This window comes from Anolis carolinensis, chromosome 2, assembly GCF_035594765.1.
Source record: "Anolis carolinensis isolate JA03-04 chromosome 2, rAnoCar3.1.pri, whole genome shotgun sequence".
Classification (NCBI taxonomy): Eukaryota; Metazoa; Chordata; class Lepidosauria; order Squamata; family Dactyloidae; genus Anolis; species Anolis carolinensis.
Window position 1 is genome coordinate 89,274,905 of NC_085842.1, and position 25,334 is coordinate 89,300,238.

Below are 25,334 nucleotides of genomic sequence, written 5' to 3' on the forward strand. Positions count from 1 at the left end.
AACAGGGTATAATTCCTGCTGCCCTTCTCTGGGCACAGAATAACCAAGGTACTTTAGCCAAGGCCTAGATCCAACGGAAATAATGGTTCTCAACCTGGGGTCCCCAAATGTTTTTGGTCTACAACTCCCAGAAATCTCAGCCAGTTTACCAGCTGTTAGGATTTCTGGGAGTTGAAGGCCAAAAATATCTGGGGGGCCCAGGTTGAGAACCACTAAATGGGAAGATATATAGAAAATTGGTTTAACTGGAACTATTTGTGAGCAATCTCAATGACCTTGCCTAAGAAGAGTCCATTTGCCCCCAGTCTATTATTCCCAACATCTTTTGTATTCAAGACAGGTTTCATTGTGAATGGTCTCAGTACTACCTTCTCTTTAAGATAGGCCCCATACTCCAGGTAGCTGTTGTAATGGATCCTCCACCCACACATTGAAAGAAAAAGCTAGTGCAAATCTAGATTTCAACAAAAAGTTATCTGGTTCTGCAAAAGGAACAAAGTCCAAGATGCCCACCTTCAAATCATACTATGTCTGGCTGAGAAAGTAATTCCCAAATTATGATGTGGTATATGCATTGAGCTGATGACATCTACATTGCCATCAAAGCTGAAATTTCCAAGATTGTTTCAAATTGCCCTTGTGGTTTCTCAATTGTTTATATATACAGTAGAGTCTCACTTATCCAAGCCTCGCTTATCCAAGTTTCTGGATTATCCAAGCCATTTTTGTAGTCAATGTTTTCAATATATCGTGATATTTTGGTGCTAAATTCGTAAATACAGTAATTACAACATAACATTACTGCGTATTGAACTGCTTTTTCTGTCAAATTTGTTGTAAAACATGATGTTTTGGTGCTTCATTTGTAAAATCATAACTTAATTTGATGTTTAATAGGCTTTTCCTTAATCCCTCCTTATTATCTAAGATATTCGCTTATCCAAACTTCTGCCAGCCTGTTTAACTTGGATAAGTGAGACTCTACTGTACTAATTTATGAATTCCAATCTTTCCTAGTAGTAGGGGTTTAGCAATGATTCTGCTCTGAGGCAGAATAATTAATTTCAGGAGTGTGCCTGGACAGGCTCTCCCATTGCCACCTATCTACCCTGATTATAAATGGAGTCATCATGCCTTACAAGAGTAGCCAACTCTAACAATCTAATATACACATTTTTAACTGCACAGAACCAATTCAACACAGTTAAAACTCTAGATAACACCCTAGCCTTATGAGGGTTTGATGTTTAATAGGCTTTTCCTTAATCCCTCCTTATTATCTAAGATATTCGCTTATCCAAACTTCTGCCAGCCTGTTTAACTTGGATAAGTGAGACTCTACTGTACTAATTTATGAATTCCAATCTTTCCTAGTAGTAGGGGTTTAGCAATGATTCTGCTCTGAGGCAGAATAATTAATTTCAGGAGTGTGCCTGGACAGGCTCTCCCATTGCCACCTATCTACCCTGATTATAAATGGAGTCATCATGCCTTACAAGAGTAGCCAACTCTAACAATCTAATATACACATTTTTAACTGCACAGAACCAATTCAACACAGTTAAAACTCTAGATAACACCCTAGCCTTATGAGGGCTCTCTTGGCCAGTTTATCACATCTCCTTTCTGGTTCCCAAGCAGTATCACTAAGACTTGCCACCTCATAATCATACCCACAAATGTTGCATTTCTGTTGCTATTCACATATACAATCTGCTTATAAAGGTTTCTTTCTAGGCACTCTACTCAGTACATCTGATGGAGTAGACTTACAAAACAACCAACTTTTGTTGCTACCATCTTCTTTCTCTTAGGTAGTCTCAAGGTGCTAAGGTCCCTTTGCATATACAATCAACTCAGAATGTTCTGCTGCCCCTTCTGTTCCATGTACAAAACCAACTTGAATGATAGTTGGTGTTTGCCCTACACCATCTCAAGCTCACTGAGATGATGTAGGACAGGCTGCATGGCACATCATTCTGTCAAATATATATCTGCCACTTCCCAAAATCTATGTGACTCACTTCACCTAATGGTAGGGCTGGTCCTGACTGTGTGACAAAACTGCATGGATGCAAAAAAGAATGTGTGATGTTTCAAGAAGGGAGATATTTCCTCAAAGCTAAGATCTAGTGTAGTGGCTGTGGCTGCCTATAATGAAGAAGACTCGCTTGTGACAGGGCATAAGCGGAGATACATGGGGGAAGGGGACAATGGATTGGTTTTGGAAAAGCATCACACATGGAACCTTGTGCAGAGATTTGTGTGGACTCACCTGTGGAAAAGTAGCTTGGTCTTAGTAGCCGGTGCAGGAAGGAAGTGAGTTGAAAGGAACAAGTCTAAGTATGACCCTAATTCCAGGACATTTTACCCATTTTGTAGAATGAAGTTATGGATAATGGACTGTACCACTTATGACCACATGTCAGAGCATGTTTTCAATGAATTTCACATTCCATGTGTAAAACACAAGCTGATTTGCATCTAGTGCAGTGATTCTCAACCTGGGGTCCCCAGATGTTTTTGGCCTTCAACTCCCAGAAATCCTAAAAGCTGGTAAATTGGCAGCGGTTTCTGGGAGCTGTAGGCCAAAAACACCTGGGGATCCCAGGTTGAGAACCACTGATCTAGTGGATTAACATGGAGGGTTAAGTGGTTGTGCAATCTTCTGTCTGATGTGCTGATTTATTATATGCATGGACCTTTTCTTTGGAGGAAGGTTACAAAACCTTACTTACACTGGCCTGTTAAAGCACATTGTGCTGCTTCATTTCTGCTGCACATGGTCATCTGGCCTTACATCTGATGATTCTCATTGAAAGAACAAAGAGATATTTCAATCTTGTGCACTGGGATGCTCTAAGCTAATACATGCAGGTCCAAAGCACATCCCAGTGCTTTCTTCCAAACAGGCATGCACACAATTAAGCTTCTGTTGGAGCTCCTTCATACACTGAATGGGTTCTGTAGGTATTTGTTGCCCTGTACATGGAAGGGGAAGGGGGGATGTGCTAGATTGCTCCAACTTCTGTTATTTTTCTGTGTTACTCTGTTCTTCATGCAAAACAGCAGAAACAGATGGCCTTTGCCTTCTAGATCCAGGGGGCAGTGTGTAGCGCTTGACTCCTCCAGACTCCCCAAACCATCCTTTTCTTTCTGTCCTCCTCCATACAGTTAATCTAGTATAAGGAGTAGTGAGAGTTGTAGTTCCAAACATCTGGAAGGTATTAGGTTTTCCTTCCTCTGCATTTAACTAGATGTGTGGTGTCTGTGTCTGTAGAGCAGGGGTCCCCAAACTAAGGCCCGGGGGCCACATGCGGCCCATCGAAGACATTTATCTGGCCCCTGCAGAGGCAGCTCCCTCCTCCTCCGCCGAGGAAGGTGCACACCTTTCCCGTCTCCTCCCTCGCCTGGTGCGTGCCTACCAAAGCTTTGCTTGTTTATAATGGCATTTAATTATTATTTAATTAATAATTAATTATTAAGGGGTGCTTTCCTAGTGCTTTTGGTGCACAAAGGCAGGAGGAGGTTGGACTAAATGGCCCAAGGGGTCTCTTCCAACCCTCTTTATTATTTTTATTATGATTATGATTATGATTATGATGAACATTGAGGCTGTATTTATTCCTGTTTTGTTTTTTTACTTCAAAATAAGATATGCAGTGTGCACTGCATAGGAATTTGTTCATAGTTGTTGTTGTCCCCATCGGGGAGATGGTGGCGGGTTATAAATAAAGTTTTATTATTATTATTATTATTATTATTATTATTATTATTATTATTATTATTATTGTTTTTTTAAAAAAATCTATATTCCAGGCCTCTAACGGTCAGAGGGACCATGAACTGGCCCCCTGTTTAAAAAGTTTGGGGACCTCTGCTGTAGAGGGTAGTGTGTATGTGCTTCTTATGGCATAGAATATATGTTTCCTGCAGAAAGCCTACTGAGTTACGTATCTTCCTTCCAAGGTATGGAAAGGTCTGCATACCCTGTTTCCCCTAAAATAAGACATCCCCAGAAAATAAGACCTAGTAGAAGTTTTGCTGAATTGCTAAATACAAGGCCTCCCCCGAAAGTAAGACCTAGCAAAGGTTTTGTTTGGAAGCATGCCCGCCAAACAGAACACCAGAGCATGCAGGATCAGTAAATGTACGTACCATAGAGTATTGTACATGAAAATAATGGTAGTAACAAGAAATTCTTGATAGGATTCACAGTTTGTCTGGTTATGCTGGTTTGAGATGACAACTACTGTACAATATATAATAAATGTTCATTTTTTTTGTTCAACAATAAATGTGAATTCTTCTTCATGGAAAAATAAGACATCCCCTGAAAATAAGACCTAGAGCATCTTTGGGAGCAAAGATTAATATAAGACACTGTCTTATTTTTGGGGAAACATGGTAGGAACCTGGGAGAAATGTTGGATATAAATCAAATCAAGCTATAAAGTGGGTCCTCCCACTTTAATCACAGATGATGATTAAACACAAAAATGGGACCAAGAAGGTGGATCTTTCTAGTGTGTAAACCTAGAAGAAGAGGAGCCCCAAACAAGGCGTATTTATTTATGGAATTTCCTTGGCAGGAGACTCGAGTCTTGATCTTTAGCAGATGATTCATCCCACCTATACGACTGTGGTTAATTTGTGCAATTATGTCTGCAGGCAAACAGCATAAGAGAATAGAGTGAAAATACACTTTGCAATAGATTTTTTGAAAGGAACAGCAGGTTCAACAGTCGATGTTCGAGTATTCCAGAGTGTGTTTTGAGGGTGTGGAGTTTTAAACTGTAGTAAGCATGAGAACAAAACAAGTGGGGCAGATATCATATATTGTGAAGTAATTCAATGGAGAAAAGGGCTTGCAATCTTTGCTGTGATTTCCAGGGCTGTCTCTACTGCTTTCCAGGACAGAGACTTCAATTCCCTGGCTGTGTCCTGCATTCTTTTGTGTTCATTCCCTCGATGATGACCTTGCGTTTGGCTGCATCAACATGTTTTTTGGAAGTGGCCCAGCATAGCAAGCAGTTCGGATTGCTAGAAGTGCCAAGTCCTTCTCATTTATTACTACCCAAGCCATTTTCTATCTTGGGCCTGCTTCACTGCCAAGGATTTTAATACCTTTCTCCAGGTCATTTATTAAAGGAAAATGTTGAAGACCGCTGGGGCTGCACCGGCTCCCTCAGGGATCTTAATTTAGGCACCTCTGGTTTCTGCATACTTAATAATTTGTATTGTGCATTTTACTGGTGTTGTATAACATTCCTTTCTTAATTGGAATGTCCCAGGAAGCAAGTCAAGTCCCTTAAAACAATCTGTTATACTGATTTAGTTATTACCCTTATGAACCGCAGGTTGTAAGTAATAAAAAGAGAGATCCCATGAGATGTTGGGTAAGATGGAGTATTGGCCATGAGATAAAGAAAGTGCAGGATGGATGAAAGAAGTAAGCTCTTTTGAGGCCAAGTGGACTTGTAGCTTGCCTTGTGCCAGAAGGGGACAAAGGCATTAGATAGAGGCTGGCTCTGGGGTCAGAATTTTAAGCAACCAATGGCCAAATCTGCTATAGAGATCACGTCAGTCATGTAAAGCAAGACAATTACTCCCTGCTTCAGTTCAAAAAGATGACTAGGGAACAATGTTTTTGGCCTACAACTTCCATCATTTCCTACCACTGGCTGTACTACCTCAGGCTGCTAGGAGCTGGAATTGGGGAAGGCCACTTGTTCCACATCCCTGGAATACTGGAATGATTTGAGTGCTTTTTTTATTTTGACCTATACAATAATTTGGAATTCATTCTAAAACCTATTGGCAAGTTCTCTCTCAGGTGCAATTGGAAAAGCATCTTTGAAATGAAGGGTACATCATAAGAACTTTTCTGCAGGCATCACTGGACTTTTCTCCTGTGGTCCCATCCACAGGGTTCATGGAAGCAAGAAAGAAAAGAGTTCCCTCATAGTGATGATTACTATAGTTTGCATACATAAGTTTTGTGGTTTAATCTGCCACATTAGAGTGAAGGACTTGTGGCCTTCCAAATAAGATTGGAGTTCATCATCCTTGACCAATGGCCACATAGCAGAGGCTTATGAAAATTGGAATACTACATCTGGAGAGTCATACTTGCCCATCCATAAGTTAAAAGAATTTCAAAAAGCCCAAACTAGAAATTTCTCTGTTACTATGGGGATCTGTCGAGAAGCAAAGCAGAAGTTACTTTGGGCGCTTTCCCCAAAAGTTAACTTTTCCAGGCTCTGGATCAGCACCAGTATAATGCTGATCTCTATTAGTAGACCTCTGACTGCGCTCTTATCTGAGATAGTTCAACATCCTTGAAAGTCTGTTGAAGCACTGTTGTTCCCCATATAAGCCGCCCCAAGCCCCTTCGGGGAGATGGAGGCCGAATATAAAAATAAAATTATTATTATTGTTGTTATTGTTGTTGTTACAGTTGTCACTCTAAATTTGTGGGTTAAATTTTAATGGATTTGAGTATTCGGGGGGGGGGGGGTAGGAGCAGGAGTTGGGGGAGTGCACGTGTTCCTTCCTCCTTCCCTTGGCTGGGTGGGATGTGGATCTCAAAGGTGGAAAGAGGGGATAGGAGGGTAGGACAAAAGAGCCAGGGTGGGATGACCATTGAGGAAACTGCTCATCCAGCTGTGGTGGCCTCAGAAGGTCTGAACTTAATAAGGACTGTCAGCCCAGCCCAAAGAAAGGTCAACCTGCTACCCTTGGAATTTCCTATTACAACCAGACTCAGAGTCCACCACTATAAGAATAGTTGCCACAGTCCCTTCCAACTGCCCTTGCCCTCCTCTTGCTGCTGCCACCCTCGCTGCCCACCTCCACAGCGGGAGGATAGCAAGACCATGACTCGTGCCAAAATCTCCTTCAGTACTGTTGTTCTTCCTTCTCTAATATTAAAGGAAGGTTTTTTTGTGGCAGCAGTCTGTAGCATGCAAGTTTTTGAGTGGGGTGGGGGATTTCAGATATTCTTTCCACTTTTGCTGGGATCCAGTTTCCCTAATCTCCACAAAAAGCTGACTGTATTCTTATTTTAAAGAGCAAAAACTGAGGCAAAGGGTTACTTTCTCTCCTGGGCCTCTGTATGCAAAATGGGTGGAGAGAAAGAAAATTGAAATCATTCACCAAGGTCATGAGACAAACCTTGGTGCATGACTTTACAGCAGATAGAAACAATTCTGCAAGCCTCAGTAAGTGAAGCATTCAGCAACTTTATTTTACATATAATATTTCACTGGTGATCTTATACAGTAATTCTATTGACTGCCAATATTTCATGCAATGTTGCCCATATTCCCAAACATATCTGTACAGCCGCAGGAGCTAGAAACTTGTTTTTCACTTAATGGCTTCAATGATTAGGAAATGAAATTCTTCAGTCAATAGGCTATTATTCACTGCCTTTTTAGCACCTACATTGCTAATGAGAATTTTGCCAAATTTAGGATACCTTGCTCAACTTAAGAGTGCTTCCAGAGAAAGGGCTCTTATTGGCAAAAGGCACTATGCGCCTAGATTTTCTCCCCCACCTTGTAAGGGTTTTATTTTAGTAACAAAAAATGTGGAAGACTCAGTAGGAAAAGGCAGGAGCATTACCAACTGAAGATGCTGCTATTTGAAACCCTTACTGCTCCATGAACAAGGCAGTCTACTTCAACTAAGGATCCAAAAACCACATCACTCCCATTTCTCCCTCCCCCCTCCCCCCCACAATTAAAGCAAACTAATGTTCACTTCAAGTTTTGTCTTTAGTGCACTAGGAGCTAAGATGGTGTGTGGGGTTAGGAATCACTTGTCCCAGAGATTTCCAGGTTCCCTTTTTATCTGCCCCAATGAAAATTGAGATAAATAAGGGAGGAGGGGACTATGGGGAACACCAAGAGTGGCTTTGGCAGACTGCAGTCTCAGTGTTCTTGTTTTACACTGTAAAAGAAGCTCACTAGGATGCTGCAGGGACTTTTATGAGCCTTTCTCAGGGCTTGATAGGAAATGTGTTTAGAGAAACATTTTTAGAGAAAGTATGTATAATGTATGTTTGTGTAAATATATATAATGTTGGGGGCATGAAGGGGAGCTTCTGATGACTGATTTGTGCTGTTCGGTGTGATGCACTTCCCTTAAAGCAGATGTGCTGTTGGTTAAAAGAAATAGAACAGGACCTAAGGAACACATGCCCCAAATGGATACTGAAATGCTGATTGTTTACAAACTCTTGGGTCACCCCAGTCCATCAGACGGTGAAGGTGTGAAATCCTTGACTGACGCCTCGACTCTGGGCAGTCAACATGATAATGCTCTTTGCCAAGGAGAGATTTCAGCTTTGGCCATGGCAATTGCTGGCAAGGATCCAAGAGAGTAAAACTAGCAGTGTGCCAATTTTACCATTAGAAGGTGGTGAGGGCAGATGGCAGGAGCTCTTCTTTCCTGATAGCCCATGTCTGTGATAAGTATCCCTCTGCACCTACTCTAAAGTGTCCCTGTAGGACCTGTTAAGGGAAATCTGATCATAACAGATTAGGCAGGCTAAGAGATGACGTACTGCGATGGCTCTGACAGCAGCCTCCAGCCATCTCTCAGCCACAATTTCTTACACTCTGAACCCATTTTCTATTTATGATTCATTATGGAACTCCCGATTGGGAGGTTTTGGGGTTTCCTGAATAAACCATATAGTATGCAAAGGTAGGCATGTACCTTTATTATGAGCAAAGTTAAAGCAGGAAAACCCAGTAAGGGGAAAGAGAAGTGGTCCAAAACTGGGTGGGGAATCTGTGGTCCTGTGGGACTGCTATTCCTATCATCCCTTACCATTGGCTATGCTGAGTAGAGTTAATGAGAGACCCAGGCCAAATATTTTGGCCTTTTCAAACCTGCCCTGTATGCGGAATGAATATGACTGCTACATGCCCCAGTGTGATCAATAAGTTCTGGAGAAAGGGAAAAATTGAATACAGTGGGCATCAGTGGCCAATGAAAGCACTAAAAGAAAACCCCAAAGCCATTGAAGGTATTGTATTGTCTGACACAGAGTCCAGATGTCATCCCCTCTTCTAAATTAGGGCCAAAATGTTAAAAGGTTAGTAAGCAATGTCAGTCTTCCTCTCTCTCTCCCTGCTCCCTCACGGTGATGCCAAAAGCAGGCCACTTCATCTTCTGCATGGGAGGTCTGCCCCATGGGAGCAAAAATGCTGACAAGGTAAGCTGCTATATCAGAATTGTCCAGAAGGGGGCAGCATAGCAAGGATGATTAAAGCGTCTGCTTATAAAGGAGATTTTATTTACTCCCTTTATGGGGCTGATTTCATAAAAAGTAGTGGAATTATGGCTGAGTAGAAGAAACATACAGATTAGAGAGATACAAGTAAAATACATAAGCACCAAGGCTCTGCATCCATGCATATAGAGTTTTTCTAAAGAGGACCAGTAGTGAGCATGCACAGATCAAACACAGATCAAACTCAGTATAATAATGTACTTCTCCTATGAATTTGGATCTGGAGGGTATAGCTTTCCAGATACTGTTTGCTGCAAGGCTGGAGTCCTGTTCCCTCCCCGCTCTAAATTGGAGTATTTTTGTATACTCAGACAAAGACTGATAGTTAAAGTAATCTTTTGTATGAGTTACTGTGAATTCAGGAAGATGTAAGTGCTATAAATGCATCCAAAAAGCACATCATCTTCACAGGAGAATGCTCCTGCACCTTCCATTTGTACACTAGTCATCCCACAAAACAGTTAAGGTTGAAAACAAGCTATGAGTCATGGTGCTGTAAGTCACTTTGTTTTATATGGGCCCTTTCTACACAGCCATATAATCCAGATTATCAAATCAGATAATCCATATTATCTGATTTGAACTATATGAGTCTACACCGTCAAAGATAATGTAGATTTTATATGGCAGTGTAAAAGGGGCCATAGAAGCATTTTTGCATTGTTTCATAGCATGGACACCCTGAGGAGTTTTAAGTGTTTACATTCTGATAATCCATACAGAACAAGCAAAAGGTAAATAAGGTGGTCCTCGGGGTTTTTATCAGCGGCAGCTAGTAGGTTTTATCTCATGGGAGATTACTCTGGTCTGGATTTTAGTCCTGTCTTTAAAAGGAGCTATCCAAGGCAAGCAACTGTATCCTGCAAATAAGATCAACCAGAATGGATTCATTGTCCCACTCAGGTGGAAGTCACCAGCTGACATTGCTCTTGAAATGGTGAAATTGCTTTCTATATTTTATGCCTTTCCTTCATCATCTCACAGTACAGAAAACATCTGACAAAAATGCTGCTTTCAATAAATGTCATAATCAGAAAATCTGGCAGGAGTTTGTTTGACTTTGATCTAACCTTGGTTCAGCTCAGCACTCCGACTAATCCCATCATGTGCAATGTCAATGAGGCTCTATTTGACCCTTTTGGAATCTTGGCATGTACAGGCAAATCCAGTGGAACACTGGGTATTCATGGGGATATGTTCCAAGATCACTTTCCCTTGTGTATATCTGAAACCATGAACCTGTGTTTTTGGTGCTGCTCATGTAAGTAAAACTGTAAAACCATTTTCAACCAATATTCTTTTTGGGATTCTGAAGCCATAAGAACTCATTAGGTCAGACTTTCCAAAAGATTGCCTACAATATAAAGTGAAGGTTAAATAAGGTGTTGCTTCTCTCCCATCTCCCTAGCCATTTGTAACCAAAGGCTTCCAGAACATAGCAGAATGTATGGTTTAACTAATGTAGGTGGTTCAATAGTCTGTCCCAATGTACAGAACCATAGAGGAGCCTTGGTTACACTAGTTTTCAACATTTTTGAAAACCATAGAATAATAGAATCGTAGAGTTGGAAGAGATCTCATGGGCTATCCAGCCCAACCCCCTGCCAAGAAGCAGGAAAATCACATTCAAAGTCTCTGCTTAAAAGTTTCCAAAGAAGGAGCCTCCACCATAGCACACACATTCTTCAAATAAGGAAATTCTTTTAAGATTTTTCACTTTAATTAAATAATTATGGTCTTTCAGTGTTTGAGACCACACCTCTCAAAAAGTAAATATACTTTAAAAAGTGCAAGTTTATTTATCTAAACTTGTTTTAATTAATTAAAACATTGATATTATACTTTTTCCTATCATGGAAGTCTAAACATTATATATAGAATGCTTGGGAATCTTTGCCCCCCTGTAGATGTTTTGTACTACTTTCTCCTATATTCCCTGCCCCACTAGACATGCTGTCTGGGGCTTGCAAAACCAGAATGAAAAACATCTGGGCAACCCAAGGTTCCTGATCCCTACTGTCATCATCCCCTGAAAATAATAATAATAATAATAAAACTTTATTTATACCCCGCCACCATCTCCCCAATGGGGACTCGGGGCGGCTTACATGGGGCCATGCCCAAGACAATACAATAAACCATAACATAATACAATTAAATAATACATTACATAAAATAAACAGTACAACATAAGATCAAAACAGCAATATAACACGAGCGGGCCGCATGAATACTACATTTAAAAACTAGATTGAAAATTAAAACTCTGGGTGAGAAAGGGATCAGAATAAAACCTCGAGGGACGGGACATCAGATAGTGAACCAGTCTAGAGGATAAATATCGGGGGGGAGTAGCATAGAACATTTACTCTCCGAAAGCACACTGGAAGAGCCATGTTTTTAAATCTTTCCTGAAGGCTAAAAGGGTGGGGGCTTGCCTGATTTCAATGGGCAGCGAGTTCCACAAGCGAGGGGCCACCGCAGAAAAGGCCCTTTCCCTTGTTCCTACAAGGCGAGCCTGAGATATAGGTAGTGGCGACAGGAGGGCCTCCCCCGATGATCGGAGAGGTCGGGCAGGTTTATGATAGGAGATACGGTCACGAAGGTAGGCGGGTCCCAAACCGTTTAGGGCTTTATAAATGATGGTCTGCACCTTGAATTGGGACCGGAAGATGAACGGCAGCCAGTGGAGCTCCTTAAACAGGGGAGTAGATCTCTCCCTGTAACTCGCCCCCGTTATTAGTCTGGCTGCCGAACGTTGGACCAGCTGTAACTTCCGGGCCGTCTTCAAGGGAAGCCCCACGTAGAGCGCATTACAGTAGTCCAGTCTAGAGGTAACTAATGCATGCACCACCGTGGTCAAGTCAGACTTCACGAGGTATGGTCGCAGTTGGCGCACAAGTTTGAGTTGTGCAAAAGCCCTCCCGGCCACCGCCGACACCTGCGCTTCAAGCGTCAGCGCTGAATCCAGGAGGACCCCCAAACTGCGGACCTGTGATTTCAGGGGGAGTGCAACCCCGTCCAGCACAGGTTGCCACCCAATACCCCGATCCGACGAGCGACTGACCAGGAGGGCCTCTGTCTTGTCAGGATTGATCCTCAGCTTGTTCCTCCTCATCCAGTCCGCCACAGCGGCCAGGCACTGGTTCAGCACCCGAGGGGCTTCCTTGGAGTCAGGTGGGAACGAGTAGTGGATTTGTGTGTCATCTGCGTAGAGATGGCAACACCCTCCAAAACTCCGGATAACCTCTCCCAGCGGTTTCATGTAGATGTTAAAAAGCATGGGGGATAAAATAGACCCTTGCGGGACCCCACAGGTCAAAGGCCAGGGGTCCGAGCAGGTGTCCCCCAGCTTCACCATCTGGGAACGGCCCTCCAGGAAGGACTGGAGCCACTGCAAAACAGTGCCACCGAGTCCCATCCCGGACAGCCTCCCCAGAAGGATACCATGGTCGATGGTATCGAAAGCCGCAGAGATGTCCAGGAGAACCAGCAGGGTCACACTCCCCCTGTCCAGTTCCCTGCGGAGGTCATCCACCAAGGCGACCAAAGCCGTCTCAGTGCTGTGCCCAGGCCTGAAGCCAGACTGCGAGCGGTCCAGAAAATCAGTGTCATCGAGGAACTCCTGGAGCTGCGTGGCCACCACCCGCTCCAGAACCTTGCCCAAAAACGGGAGGTTGGAAATTGGTCTGTAGTTGTTACATACAGATGGGTCTAGCGAGGTCTTTTTTAGTAACGGTTTTACCACCGCTTGCTTAAAACAAGATGGAAAAGACCCCTGACCCAGGGAGGCATTTATTATAGCCACAAACCAATCCAACAACCCCTCTTTGGCCTGCTTAACCAGCCAAGAGGGACAAGGATCCAGAGCACAAGTGGTCGCCCTCACAGACCCAAGAATCCCCTCCACGTCATCCGGAAGAACAAGCCGGAAAGAATCCCACAAAATCGGACAGACAGGTGCCTCGGTTACCTCCGCTGGAACTACAATTAAACTGGAGTCCAACTCATGGCGTATCTGAGCAACTTTGCCTGCAAAGTGGTGTGCAAAATCGCTGCACCTAGTTGCCAAGTCATCAGGAAGCCCCTGGGTCTCAGGAGGCCGCAGGAGCTCCCCAACAACTCGGAACAACTCCGATGGCCTGTTGGCCGCAGACGCTATGCGGGCAGTCGTGAAAGCTTTCCTGGCTGCTCGCAGAGCCACGGAGTAAGCCTTAATAGCGGCTTTAGCCCGTGCTTGGTCAGACACATCCCGAGATTTCCTCCAGATGCACTCTAGTCCCCTCCTCGCACGCTTCATCACAGCCAGCTCCTCAGTGAACCAAGGAGTCGACATGACTCTACGCAGCGAAAGAGGACGTTCGGGAGCGATCGTGTCAAGTGCCCTTGACAGCTCACTATTATAGCGATCAGCCAGGACATCGACAGGATCGCCAGTCTCCAGAACAGGAAGATCCCCAAGAGACCTCAGGAGTCCATCCGGATCCATCAGCCTCCTGGGGCGGACCATCTTAATGGGTCCACCACCCCTGCGGAGGTTAGAAGACACGGCGAAACTCAAACAGATCAGATGATGGTCAGACCATGACAATGGAAGAATATTTTGCTCTTCCACTCTGACTGTCCCACCGTCCACAATGAAGACGAGGTCCAGCGTGTGTCCCGCCTGATGTGTGGGCCCAGATATAACTTGAGTCAGCCCCATGGTCGTCATGGCAACCATGAAATCCTGAGCTGCACCTGTCAAAGAGGTCTCGGCATGAATATTAAAGTCCCCCAAAACTATGAGTTGTTGGGAGACCAGGGCCGAATTGGAGACCACTTCTGCTAGCTCGGACAGAGAGACTGCTGGGTCGCGGGGTGGACGGTACACCAGCAGAATCCCCAAGCTGTCTCGGGCTCCCACCTTCAGGAAGACACACTCAAACCTCGAAGACTGCGGAATGGCGCATCTGATCAGGGCGATGGACTGCCGAGCAATCACCGCGACTCCTCCTCCCCGCCCCCCAGCCCTGGCCTGCTGATGCACCCCGAAACCTGGTGGGCACAGCTGAGTGAGATTCACACCACCCTGCTCGTCCAACCACGTCTCGGTGATGCATGCCAGATCCGCCCCCTCATCCAGGATCAAATCCTGGATAACAGCTGTTTTACCGTTGACGGATCTGGCGTTCAAAAGCAGGACCTTAAGGCTGGGAGGTCTGTCCTGAAGACTACCACACCTATTCCTCTCCAGGGTCGCAAAAACTCTGTTGCGCTTCTCCCTGGGTCGAAAGTGACCGTTCTTCCTTCTCCCCCAAACCACCTCAATGAGACCCTGCCCGTGGAAACCCTCTCCCCCCTGGAGAGATGACTGATTGAGGTTGCCCATTGAAGGGGATAGTCAGCTGTCCTGAGATAGAAAATCACCAGCAATACTTGGTTGTTTAAAGGAGGGGCCTATCTCCGCTGGTGTAGGAGGAAAGGAGTCATCTAACAGATCATCATCTAGCGTGGGAAGGGGGCTAGGCACTAATGATGTCTGAGAACGGGACTGAGAGGTAACATAGACATGGCCTAAACCTGGGGGATCTTGTCTACCAAGATTCCGCCTGATGTCCAGGGGGCGAATCAATGGGTCTACTAGTACCCTCCTGAGAGTAATGCCCCACTGTTGAAGTTTGGGCCTATACAAAAACAATTCCTCCATCAGTGTTCTGTCTTCCAATCCAATGAGAAGACAAATGGAGCGGTTCCAGGACTGATAGTCTCTACGAAGCCAGTCGATAGTCTGGCTTGCTTTGAAATAGTCTGGCTTGCTTTGAAAACTTGCTTTGTTGACTGGAGCTGATGGAATTTGAGTCCAACAATATCTGGAGGGATTCAATTTCCTGTTTTTGTCCTTACAAATGAAATGGGGAGGAGAGAAAGCAAATATTCCATTTTATTTCTAGTGATGTCACAGACACTAACCAATGTGTGCAATCACTAACACAACCACACTTCACACACCATTAACAATCTCTGTGGCTGCTCGAGCTAGAGGCTGATAAAGGAATCATATTTTTTTAAGCAACAAAAATCAAAGTCCAGAAGAATGAATTTTTTGACTGCAGCTAGAAATTTTAGTGGAGGAATTCTGGAAGCTGAGACAGAAAAAAGTAACATTTGCAAAGACAGTGTTAAATACTGCATTTCGTGTCTTAGGGAAAATTCAATACATTTTCATTAATACACTTGAAAAGTGTCTGGAGGCCATGCCACAAAGGAATGTGTCTTGATTATGTACAAGCATACCACCCCAAAAGAAAAATTCTAGACTTACAGTAATTTCTGTCAGGAAGTGCTACTCATAATTATTTCAAATGTATTTACTGGGGGCTTTTGTATTGCTTCAGACAAGATGATGGAAGCAAATCCTTGGGTCCCTTCCCTTGTAGGGGAGACAGTTCCATATCTGCAAGAGTCAACATTATGAAGGTGCTTCCTGCCAGTTTGCCTCAAATGGTTTTCTATTAGTAGCATCTTACAGGGTTAGTGGGCATAGTTTTCTATAGCCATGACATCCCCAGACTCATCCAATTTCCATTTTTGCCTTTGTGTCTCTGACCTTCCCTTGTAGTCATCTGTGGTAACAGACATCTCTTTAGTTGACATGAGCCTCACTAGTTGTAGCTGCACTGTTGTTCGAAAATGATCAGTTATGGCAGTGATTGGAATAAATCTGATGTAATGGACTTTGACTCTGGAGACCTGGGTTCAATGCCCCTCAACCAGGGCAGCCCCCTGGGTGATCCTGGGTAAGTCACACACATTCAGCCCCAGAAAAACTCTGTGACAGGTTCCCTTTAGGGTTGTCATAAGTCAGAAATGTCTTGAAGGCACAAAACAAAAACAAATTTAAAAGGTGTACTTAGTGTGGGCTAGAAACAAAGGAATCCAATAAAGCATCCTTCCCCAATCTTGTGCCCTCCAAAATATGTTGGACTGCAGCTGCCAACATCCCCAGACACTGACAGCATAGCCAATAATGCATCTGGTGGACACCAGGTTGGATGAGACTGCTGTGCAGAATAGCTGGCCATGTACTGCAAAACTAGTAATGAGCTGAAAGCTGTCAGTCAGCAGAAATGCTGACCTTGACGTCAGTTGGATTAGGACTTTCACTCCATGGCTTTCTGTATAGCTACTACTGAACTTTTATTTTAATGACAAAATAATGGTCTTTGCCTTAAGATACATGTTGTTTGCTGCTAGGTTGTTAGAGCTAAGCAGTTCTGGCTCTTCCTCAGATAGGAAACTGGCCAAGTGTCTCTCTGATATTTACAAAGGAAGAGCAGCTAAGTGAAATAAATGAATACCAGTTAAACAGTGAATCAATCAAATCAATTGCTGTTATCTCCCGACTCTTTCTGTGAAGACATCATAGTCCTCTTAGGCATCACATCTTTTTATATATACCTCAGAGAGAAGTGAACATGAAAAAAACAATTGTACCAATGAAACAAAAAGGTGTTTGTGACTGCATGTATCTGACAAACAGTCTTACTGTTTAAACCTTTATTTGAGGTCAATTTCTGTAGAATTCAAATGGTTTTATATCATTTTGCTTAGTTCTACTCAGGCATTTCCAAACTATTTTTTTCCCTCATGAATAATATGGCTACCTTACTAAAAGCAAACAAAACAGATAAATAATACAGTGATAACGGTTCTTTTCCTCAGAGTGAGCTTTATCCAGCTTGTCTTGTTTCAGGTCCAGCCTGAGACCTTGCCAGGCTGCCACTGTTCTATGGCTAAAGCACAATTGGGCCACTCTTCCTAACATTTCAGTAGCTGATTATTTGTGCTCTTTTATTGTTGTGTGCCTTCAAGTTGTTTCTGACTTATGGAGAAATTATCACTGGGTTTTCTTGGTGCAAAGGGTATTTGCTGGGAGTTTGACTTGGATTTCCTTGGCCAAGTGGGGATTTGAACCCTGGTCTCCTGGTCCAACATTCAAACCATTACACCATGCTGGCCCTCTTTACTGCTGTCATACATGTTTTTGTAGTGCCAGGTGAGCTAGACAGGGCGTAACAAGTTGCCTACTCCTTTCCCAGAGGGCTGTAACAGATTCCTCATAGGACTCTCTTTCCCATCATCTCTTGGCTGTTTCTCAGGATTGCTTGACTAGAAAGCCAGGCCCAGGGAACTCTGATCCAAGGAGCAACTATGTATTTATACCATGTACATCCATTTAAATCGAAGGAGAACACTGTGGCCGTCTGGGTATTACTGAACAAAAACTCACACCATCCCATATCAGTCTCCAGGTTTCCTGAATATGAGATGGAAAGCACATGGGTGGGAACCAGTTAAAACTCAAACAGGTATACCTTTTAAGGGAAAATTAGCTTTAGAAAGGAATGCTGGAATATGAGAAATGGTGCTTTGCATTGCCCAAGATAGGATTCCAGGTTTGTGTTTACTCCTGAAAAATCATCTTGAATGGTGTGTGTGTGTGTGTGTGTGTGTGTGTCTTAACAGCAGAACAGTAGTAGGTGAAGGAGGGGTTTGATACTTACTCCATTTTGCTGAAAATTGGCCTTGCAAAATTACTTTCCCTTTACCCAAAAATTGTCAATGGAATTTCAATCCATGTGTTCACATGGGATGTCTATTTGTCCCCAATGCAGTATTTTCCAAACTTGCTGTGATTAGGTGTTTGTGCAACATTCTTGATGCAAATGTGCCAAGAAATGGGAGACACCTCAGTCTGTTTCATATTAATTCAACCTACCTATTTCTCTGTGATCTCAATCTTTCTTAAATCTGTTCGTTCAAACTTATGGATGTTGGTGCTATCCTTTTGTATTGTCTACTTGATCTATGCAATGTCAGAATATGCACAGCAGCTATAACTGGAAAACCTCCGGCACTTACTTCTTTAAAGAAACACCCAAAAGTCAGACTCTATTCCAAACAGCTTAAAACTGCATGGGAACTTAAGTGTATGCCTCAGTCCAGCCATGGATCACCTATACATCTTGAGCTGGCTCTACTCCATTACTAAGCATGTTTTCTGTGAGGTATGCCACACTGAGTTCAGTGGGGCTCACTCCACAAATTCTCTGGGCTGCCAGCTAACACAACCATTGCATATACATGTGTATTTGGAAGTAAGTCTCATTGACTTCAACTGAATTTTGTTGTTATTGTGGTGTACCTTTCAAGTTATTTCTGACTTATGGCAACTATATCATGGGATTTTCTTTGCAAGATTTGTTCCAAGGGGGGCAATGATACAAGGCTAAGGAGAGGCTTGGAGAGTGTGGGTATCCATGGCTGAGCTGGGTTTCATCCTGGTCTTCACGGCTATAGTCCAATGCTCAAACCACTATACCACACTGGAGTTTACTTCCAAGAAAATTTGTATAAAATACAGTATGTTAATAACTGACAATCTTAATGTAAGCCAGGGTTGGCCCAACATTTTGTTGCAAGAACTGAACAAAATGATGGCACCTCCACCCATCCCATTTACATGCATTGCCAGTTGAACTTTCTTTCAACATTGGCATTAGGAGAGCACCCTCTGCCCTGTTGGAGAGAAGGAGGTAATCACTAGGGGCATTTGGCAAGTCTTCTCTAATGCCTTGTCACTGCTTCTGCTGTGACAACTGCATTTTGTGATAGTATGGTCAATTGTTCCCTCTCAATAGTAGAATTCTGGGTCTATGAAATGGACCAAGCATGTCTGAACAGAAAAGTCTCAGCATATTAAACATCAAATACCATACAATATGATTTTTGGGAAAAACCTGTTATAGTTCAACTGAAAAACAAATGATTGATATTTATAGTGTAGCAATAAGAAAGGGGCATGGAACCAATGGCTCACAAGATGTACCATTGGCATTGGTGGCTAAAGCTGATGCAGCTGTAGTCCTATAAAATCCAGACAACTCTTACTCTCCATCCCTGCCCCAAGGTTTAGGGATACAAGCCCTAGTCATACTTCCTGCATCTTAATTCTATGACTCACTGTGGATACCAATGTCTATGGATGCTCAAGTTCCATTATATACAATGACATAATAAAATGATGTACCCTATATAAAAGAGCAAAATCAAGGTTTCGTTTTGGATTTTTAAAAACATTTTCAAGCCGTGGATACAGAATCCATGGCTACAATAGGCTGGTTCTACCAGTTAACTATTTTCTAGAATTAAATCTAGTTTAAATATTAGAAGTCTCACAACAAAACAAACCAATACATGGCTTCAGAGAAACATGCTAGAAATCACAACGTCGCACACAGTGCAGCATATCTAAGCATCTAAGAGACCTAGTTCTTACTGAGATAGTAATCTTTCTGCAGATTGAGGCTAACCACCATGGTGCTTTTCTGTACAACATTTAGCCCAACACCACAACTGCGAAAAATGCTAACCTTCTTCCTCTCACACACGTATTATATACAGAAGTGACTGAATAGAGGAATATTATTATGAACTTCCAGTTGCAGTCTCTAACAGTGTGGCTCAGAAAATCTCCATGAGCTTTTGACTTAAACTCCTGGAAACATGTCCCAATTGGCTCCACCATTCAACTGCTGTTATTGCCAATTAGGGATTAGAGATATTTAAAGTCTGAAAAGTTGGTGCAGGAAACTGAGCAGTGGTGTGTAGTCTGGAAAGTTTGTTATATTGTTGCCTATTCTTGAGCAGAAATGCATAAAACTGAGGTGAACTAGGCCCTAAACTATAGATTTGAGAGATATGCTGACCATACTATACCTAATAGAATATTAATTGTTGGAGGTCACTGTAATACATTTTGTAATGTCTTTGATATGTTTCATCTCTTCACACCCTCCCTATTGTATAATACAGACAAGATGGATTTTGTTTATGCCCAAATAATGTAATAATACAGCTGATTACAGTTATATAATTAATTTCTCCCTACTGTACAGCCTATCACTACTTCACAATGTTTTGGGCTATAATCCTCATTCCCTTTGTCCACTGGCCATGCTGCTAAGACTGATGGAAATTGTAATCCAAAACACCTGGAGGATACCACCGTGGAAAAGGAAGCAGTATTGTGTGATATTTCCTGTCACATTGTTGTAAAGCTTCTCAAGTACAGGAGAGTTAAGACAGAAATATTTCAAGATGGGCACTATATTCTTCAGTCCTTTCTTTTCAATTTCCATTCTGTTATTCACTGTGCCATGACCTTTCTCCACTATGACGTGGAGTCATTAGCAGAGACTGCCAGGTTCTTAGTATAGTACGACTACAGGCAATCAACCAATTGCTCCATTGCCAGAAGCAAGTGGACAGTCCAAAAGAGGCCAGGCTGAGTTCAATGCAACAAAGATCAGAGAGGCCAGTCAGGTGCATGGGCAAAGCTAAATTGTACTTCTGTTCTTTTACGTGAGCTTTAACCTGCTATTAAAAGAGCAGCAATTCAATTTTCTTGGGAGGAAAAAAAAGGATATGAATACCCAATAGATACATTCAGTGAAGATCCAAGGCAATAGGCATGGGAAGGCATTACACAAAATCCCTACTTAAGACACCCATTGTTTTAACGGAGGCAGCAGTTCAGAGGCCTTTTTGTTTTTGTTTTAAATAGGGTCTGATGAAGTAGGATTGGTGCTTGGGTTCAGTTGTGTAGGCTGGTATTGCAATCTAGATCACACATGTCAAACATAAGGCTCTCCATGTCATTTTAGGTCGCTCCCTAGGCATTCAGTACCAGAGCAATGTAGTTACATTTATACAATTATAAATGACCCTTTGAAGGTAACCATAAGGCTGATGTGGCCCTCAGTGAAAATGAGTTTAACACCTCTGAGATGTGACCCTGAAATATAGTCAATTTATTTTGTAGATACCAGAGTGCGACACAAGAACCCAATTCTCGCCAATTCTCTCTCCAGAATCCTCCCCTTTCCATAGAATTCTTATTGTGGCCAAAAGCAAACGAGGGCTGGGCTCCTGATCTATTTTAAGAGGGACTATCTAGAGGGGGAAGATTTTGTGTTACAATTCCCCCTCCTTTGGTATTAAAACTATGGCATTGTCTTCCTTTGATTCTGATGCCCTGACAGCATGTCCTGTCCTTCAGTTAATCCTTGCTTCAGACATAAGGTCTTACCACACCAGTTTGTTTGGTCAATTAGTATGTCTTTAACAAATCCTGAGATATATGGCAGTACTGCTGCGCCTTTTTGAATCCGTTCAAATATATTGTATGTGCTTTATGACTACATTGGTTTTTTTTAAATCATCCATTCCTCTTCATTTGCTCCTCCCAGTAGTGTTGAGTGGGTGAAAGTGTTAATGGAAGGTCATTTTTTAGATCACTGGAACTACTCCAAAATCAAGTGTGATTACTGCAATGCAAACAAGGAAGTCACTTATTTGAAAGCCTCAAAAAGAGTTGATCCATCTACATTTCTTAATCCATCCTCATTCTTGAAGCAAGCACTTCCAACTGCATCACACAGAAAAATATATTGATAATATAATAAAAGGATTTATGAATACTTTATTAAGCTATTTGTAAATTTGAGGTGTTCAATCATTGAAATGCTTCGGAACCTTTCTCTTCAGTGACTAGATCCTTGTTGTCAATGATGTTGGCGTGAGCACACATAGGCACATTTATCATATACATTCATGTATAAATTGACCTCGTGTATAAGTTGAGGGAAGGTTTTGGGGCAAATATTATGGATTTTGATATAACCCATTGATAAATCAAGGATTACTCCATGGAGAGTGGAAAGCACCAGTATTGCCTCATGGGGCCAGCCACCCCTGGCTGTCACCATTTCCCCGCTCAAGCATTCAAAAAGGCTAGAAGTGGCACCTTGGCGGAGAGAGCAGGAGATTGATGCTTCTTTTAGGTTTTCACAGACACATTTAGGTTTTCACCTTTTTACCATTCTAAGTGAAGATAATGGTTCCCCTTTTAGTTAAGGTACAGTACTCACATTGACCTGTGGATAAGTCAACCCATGTTTTTTGGGTCAATTTTTTACTAAGATTTCTAGACTTACGCATTAGAGAAATCCTTCAAAATGGTTGTAATCCAGTTCATAGGTACCTGAATGCTGGCCAAGGGCAGGTGTTTTGAGAAAGAGTCATACGATCAGAAATGCCTCTCTATTGCTGTTCTTTTCTTGAACGACTAGTGTCCTAAACTGTTCTATGTTCTTTCAGAAAGCAAATTGCAATAGGATAAACCCATGGAAGTAGGAAGGACAAAAGGTTGAATAAAGAAATGCCTACCCAACATAAATTTCTCCTGAGATTAAAAGAAAATCACTTCATCTTTGTCTTTGTTTAAGGAACACATAGATGCTGTTACTGAGAGGCATAGGATGACTGAGTTCTACTCTTTATCCTATATGCCCTTTACCCCCACTCCATGGGCTTTTTATTGTTAATACTTTTTCTTTCTTTTTTTTTTCTTTGTAGGAAGCAAAACTCGGGAAGGCGTTGCAGGCGTGGCCTCAGGTACTGGACTTTTATTTTTGTTCACACATTCCCCGCCCCCTTCACCTCCGCCTTTCTCACAGATTGGCATTGCCTGGTCACTGAGTGGGTGGCTGTGCTAAAGAGATCACAGACTAGCAGGACAGTGATGTCACTAAAGCCTTTTATGTAACTGGGCCCAGGACAAAGCCTCCTGGCTGCTTCTCACGCGCCTGCAGAGCCAGCTGAAGGGACTGGCTACAATGCAACCCGATTTAAAAGGTGGCGCCCACAGGAAACAAGGTTTGGTGAACATGCGTCAGAAGAAGTCTTGGGGTGGGAAAAGAGTTTTACCTAAATTAGTGGTAAATAAGACTGTGAAGCAGAAGAGGAACAGTCTCATGGTCAGGGGTTATTGCTTTATCCCATGGGACACATTGGTATATAGCCAAGGAAGTTATTGATCTGTCAGCTATAGTTGTTGTTACTCATTACAGACCTACTGGATAACCTTGCAGAGATGAAAGTTGTGGAAAGCCACATACTATGAATCCAGTATAAAGAACTAATTGTGCTGCCCTATAAAGACAACTGGTATTTATCTTACGGGTTTCATAGTTGCAGAGAAGACGAAGGAGCAGGCATCTCAGCTGGGTGGAGCTGTCTTCTCAGGGGCTGGCAATATCGCAGCGGCCACAGGCTTGGTCAAGAAAGATGAATTCCCAACTGACCTGAAGGTGAGCATCCCACACCCTTCCAGTGATTGTGAGATTAAGGTGCTGTCTGCAGCTCATGGCCTCTCACATAAAGAAAACATAGTTTCTTCAACAGCCCTACTGGGGAACGTAGTACAATGGAGACATCCGAGTTTGATACAAGAACCTGTCTGCCAAAACAGGATTATGACCAGGCTGATGGGTTTTCCTGTGCCCTGCTACTGGCAAAACGCAAGTGGATTAGGGGCTGCAAAGGAAGACAGAATGACATTAAGCTTGTGTGGCAGAGACGCGAGAACATCCAGGGCACTCATCCATTCTGACATTTCTCAATTGGAAAAAGTATGAACAGTATGTGCAGGAACAATCAAGTGCATGCACTGAAGCAATGTATATGCATACTTCATACAACAAACATGTGGTGGTGACTGCCTACCTGAGCACAGTGCCAGTGAATATGTGCATCTCTGTGCCAATAACTATAGACATTGAAAACTACCATTGATCAATGAGCATTTACATGTTTCAATTATTTTCTTTAAATGAATGTGTCTATTTGTGCTGGCAGGCACTCAGAAGCACGCCTACGTGCAAATCAGAGAGTGAGTGTGTTTCTCAGCAGTGGGTGGGTGGGTGGGCAAGCGGGCAGGCAGCATGCACTGAAGCGGTCTGGCAGCTGCAGGGCTGGTCGATCTGAGGAAGGGCTCTTGAATCTTGCAGCCGAGCTGCCACTGAGCCGTTTGCTTCCAGCTTAGCTTAAAATAGCAACAGCTGAAGAAGAAATGAGGCCAGCGCAGCCGGGCAGGAGCAGGAGCTCTCTTCTACTCAACATGGGGGAAGTGTACTGTGCAGAAGCATTCCCGCTCCTCCCCTGCCTTGGGTCAGTTCCAGTTCCTGAAAGGGAAAGAAGCAGCTATACAGTCCCCATTAAAATCAACGTTTTTCTCAAGTCAAATAGTAGTTGTGGCCCTCAGTGGCTCTGCTTGCAAACAAACCAAGCATCATAAATCCACCCAATAGAGACACGGGAAATCTTTACAATGGAAGAGGAGACAGGAAAATTAAACAGTCATGCTTACATTAAAACCTCGCATAAACATGTAAACATTTGTCATGCAGACCACCAGGTACAAGCTCTGATCAGTTCCCTTACTTGCAGGGCAGATTATAATGGAGTACAAGAATTTGGAGGATGCTTGTTCCCATTTTCATGTGAAAATATGATCCTGTTGATCAGTGGTTCTCAACCTGTGAGTCCCCAGATGTTTTGGCCTTCAACTCCCAGAATCCTAACAGTTGGTAAACTGGCTGGGATTTCTGGGAGTTGAAGGCCAAAACACCTGGGGACCCACAGGTTGAAAATCACTGCTGTAGATCCATGTAGGACTTTGCAAACATGGCTTGCCACACTCTCGCTGTATAAACCTTTGTGACAGGTTTTTAAAGCTAACGGGAGTCTAGAAGAAACAAAGGAGTCAGCGGGCCTATGGGAACCACTTAGAAGTGTACCTGCAGTGGGAAAAGGGATCCACGAGAAGAATTAAGAAGGCATAAATCACTACTGGGAATTATTGGCATAAGTTATGTGAGCGTAGCACAGACAGCGTATAGGAAGAAGCTGCTGACTGGAATAAGGATAATCAAAGCCAGAATCTGCCCCACACCCCACAAATATTATCTAGTTGCCAGTTGACTGCCTAGAGGCAAGAGATTATGTAACCATATGACTAGCTGTGAGTGACTTCAGAGGACACATCCCTCCTTGTGGTTGTCTAGTATCACCAGGGCTGTAAGACTCTTTGCTCCCAGTGTAAGGAATGCCTAGTGCTACTAAAGAAGATTGGAAAATATTA

The 25,334-nt window shown here is 43.0% G+C and overlaps 1 protein-coding gene across 2 annotated transcripts in view; it reads left to right on the forward strand.

The window, feature by feature from the left end:
• The window catches only part of sncb (synuclein beta), a 32,893-nt gene that overhangs the window by 5,953 nt on the left and 1,606 nt on the right, over nt 1–25,334 (forward strand). For both annotated transcript variants that reach the window (XM_062970200.1, XM_062970199.1), the window contains 2 exons: nt 22,769–22,807; nt 23,384–23,502. In XM_062970200.1, coding sequence (XP_062826270.1) covers nt 22,769–22,807; nt 23,384–23,502 — 158 coding nt within the window. The remainder of the gene's footprint in view (nt 1–22,768; nt 22,808–23,383; nt 23,503–25,334) is intronic.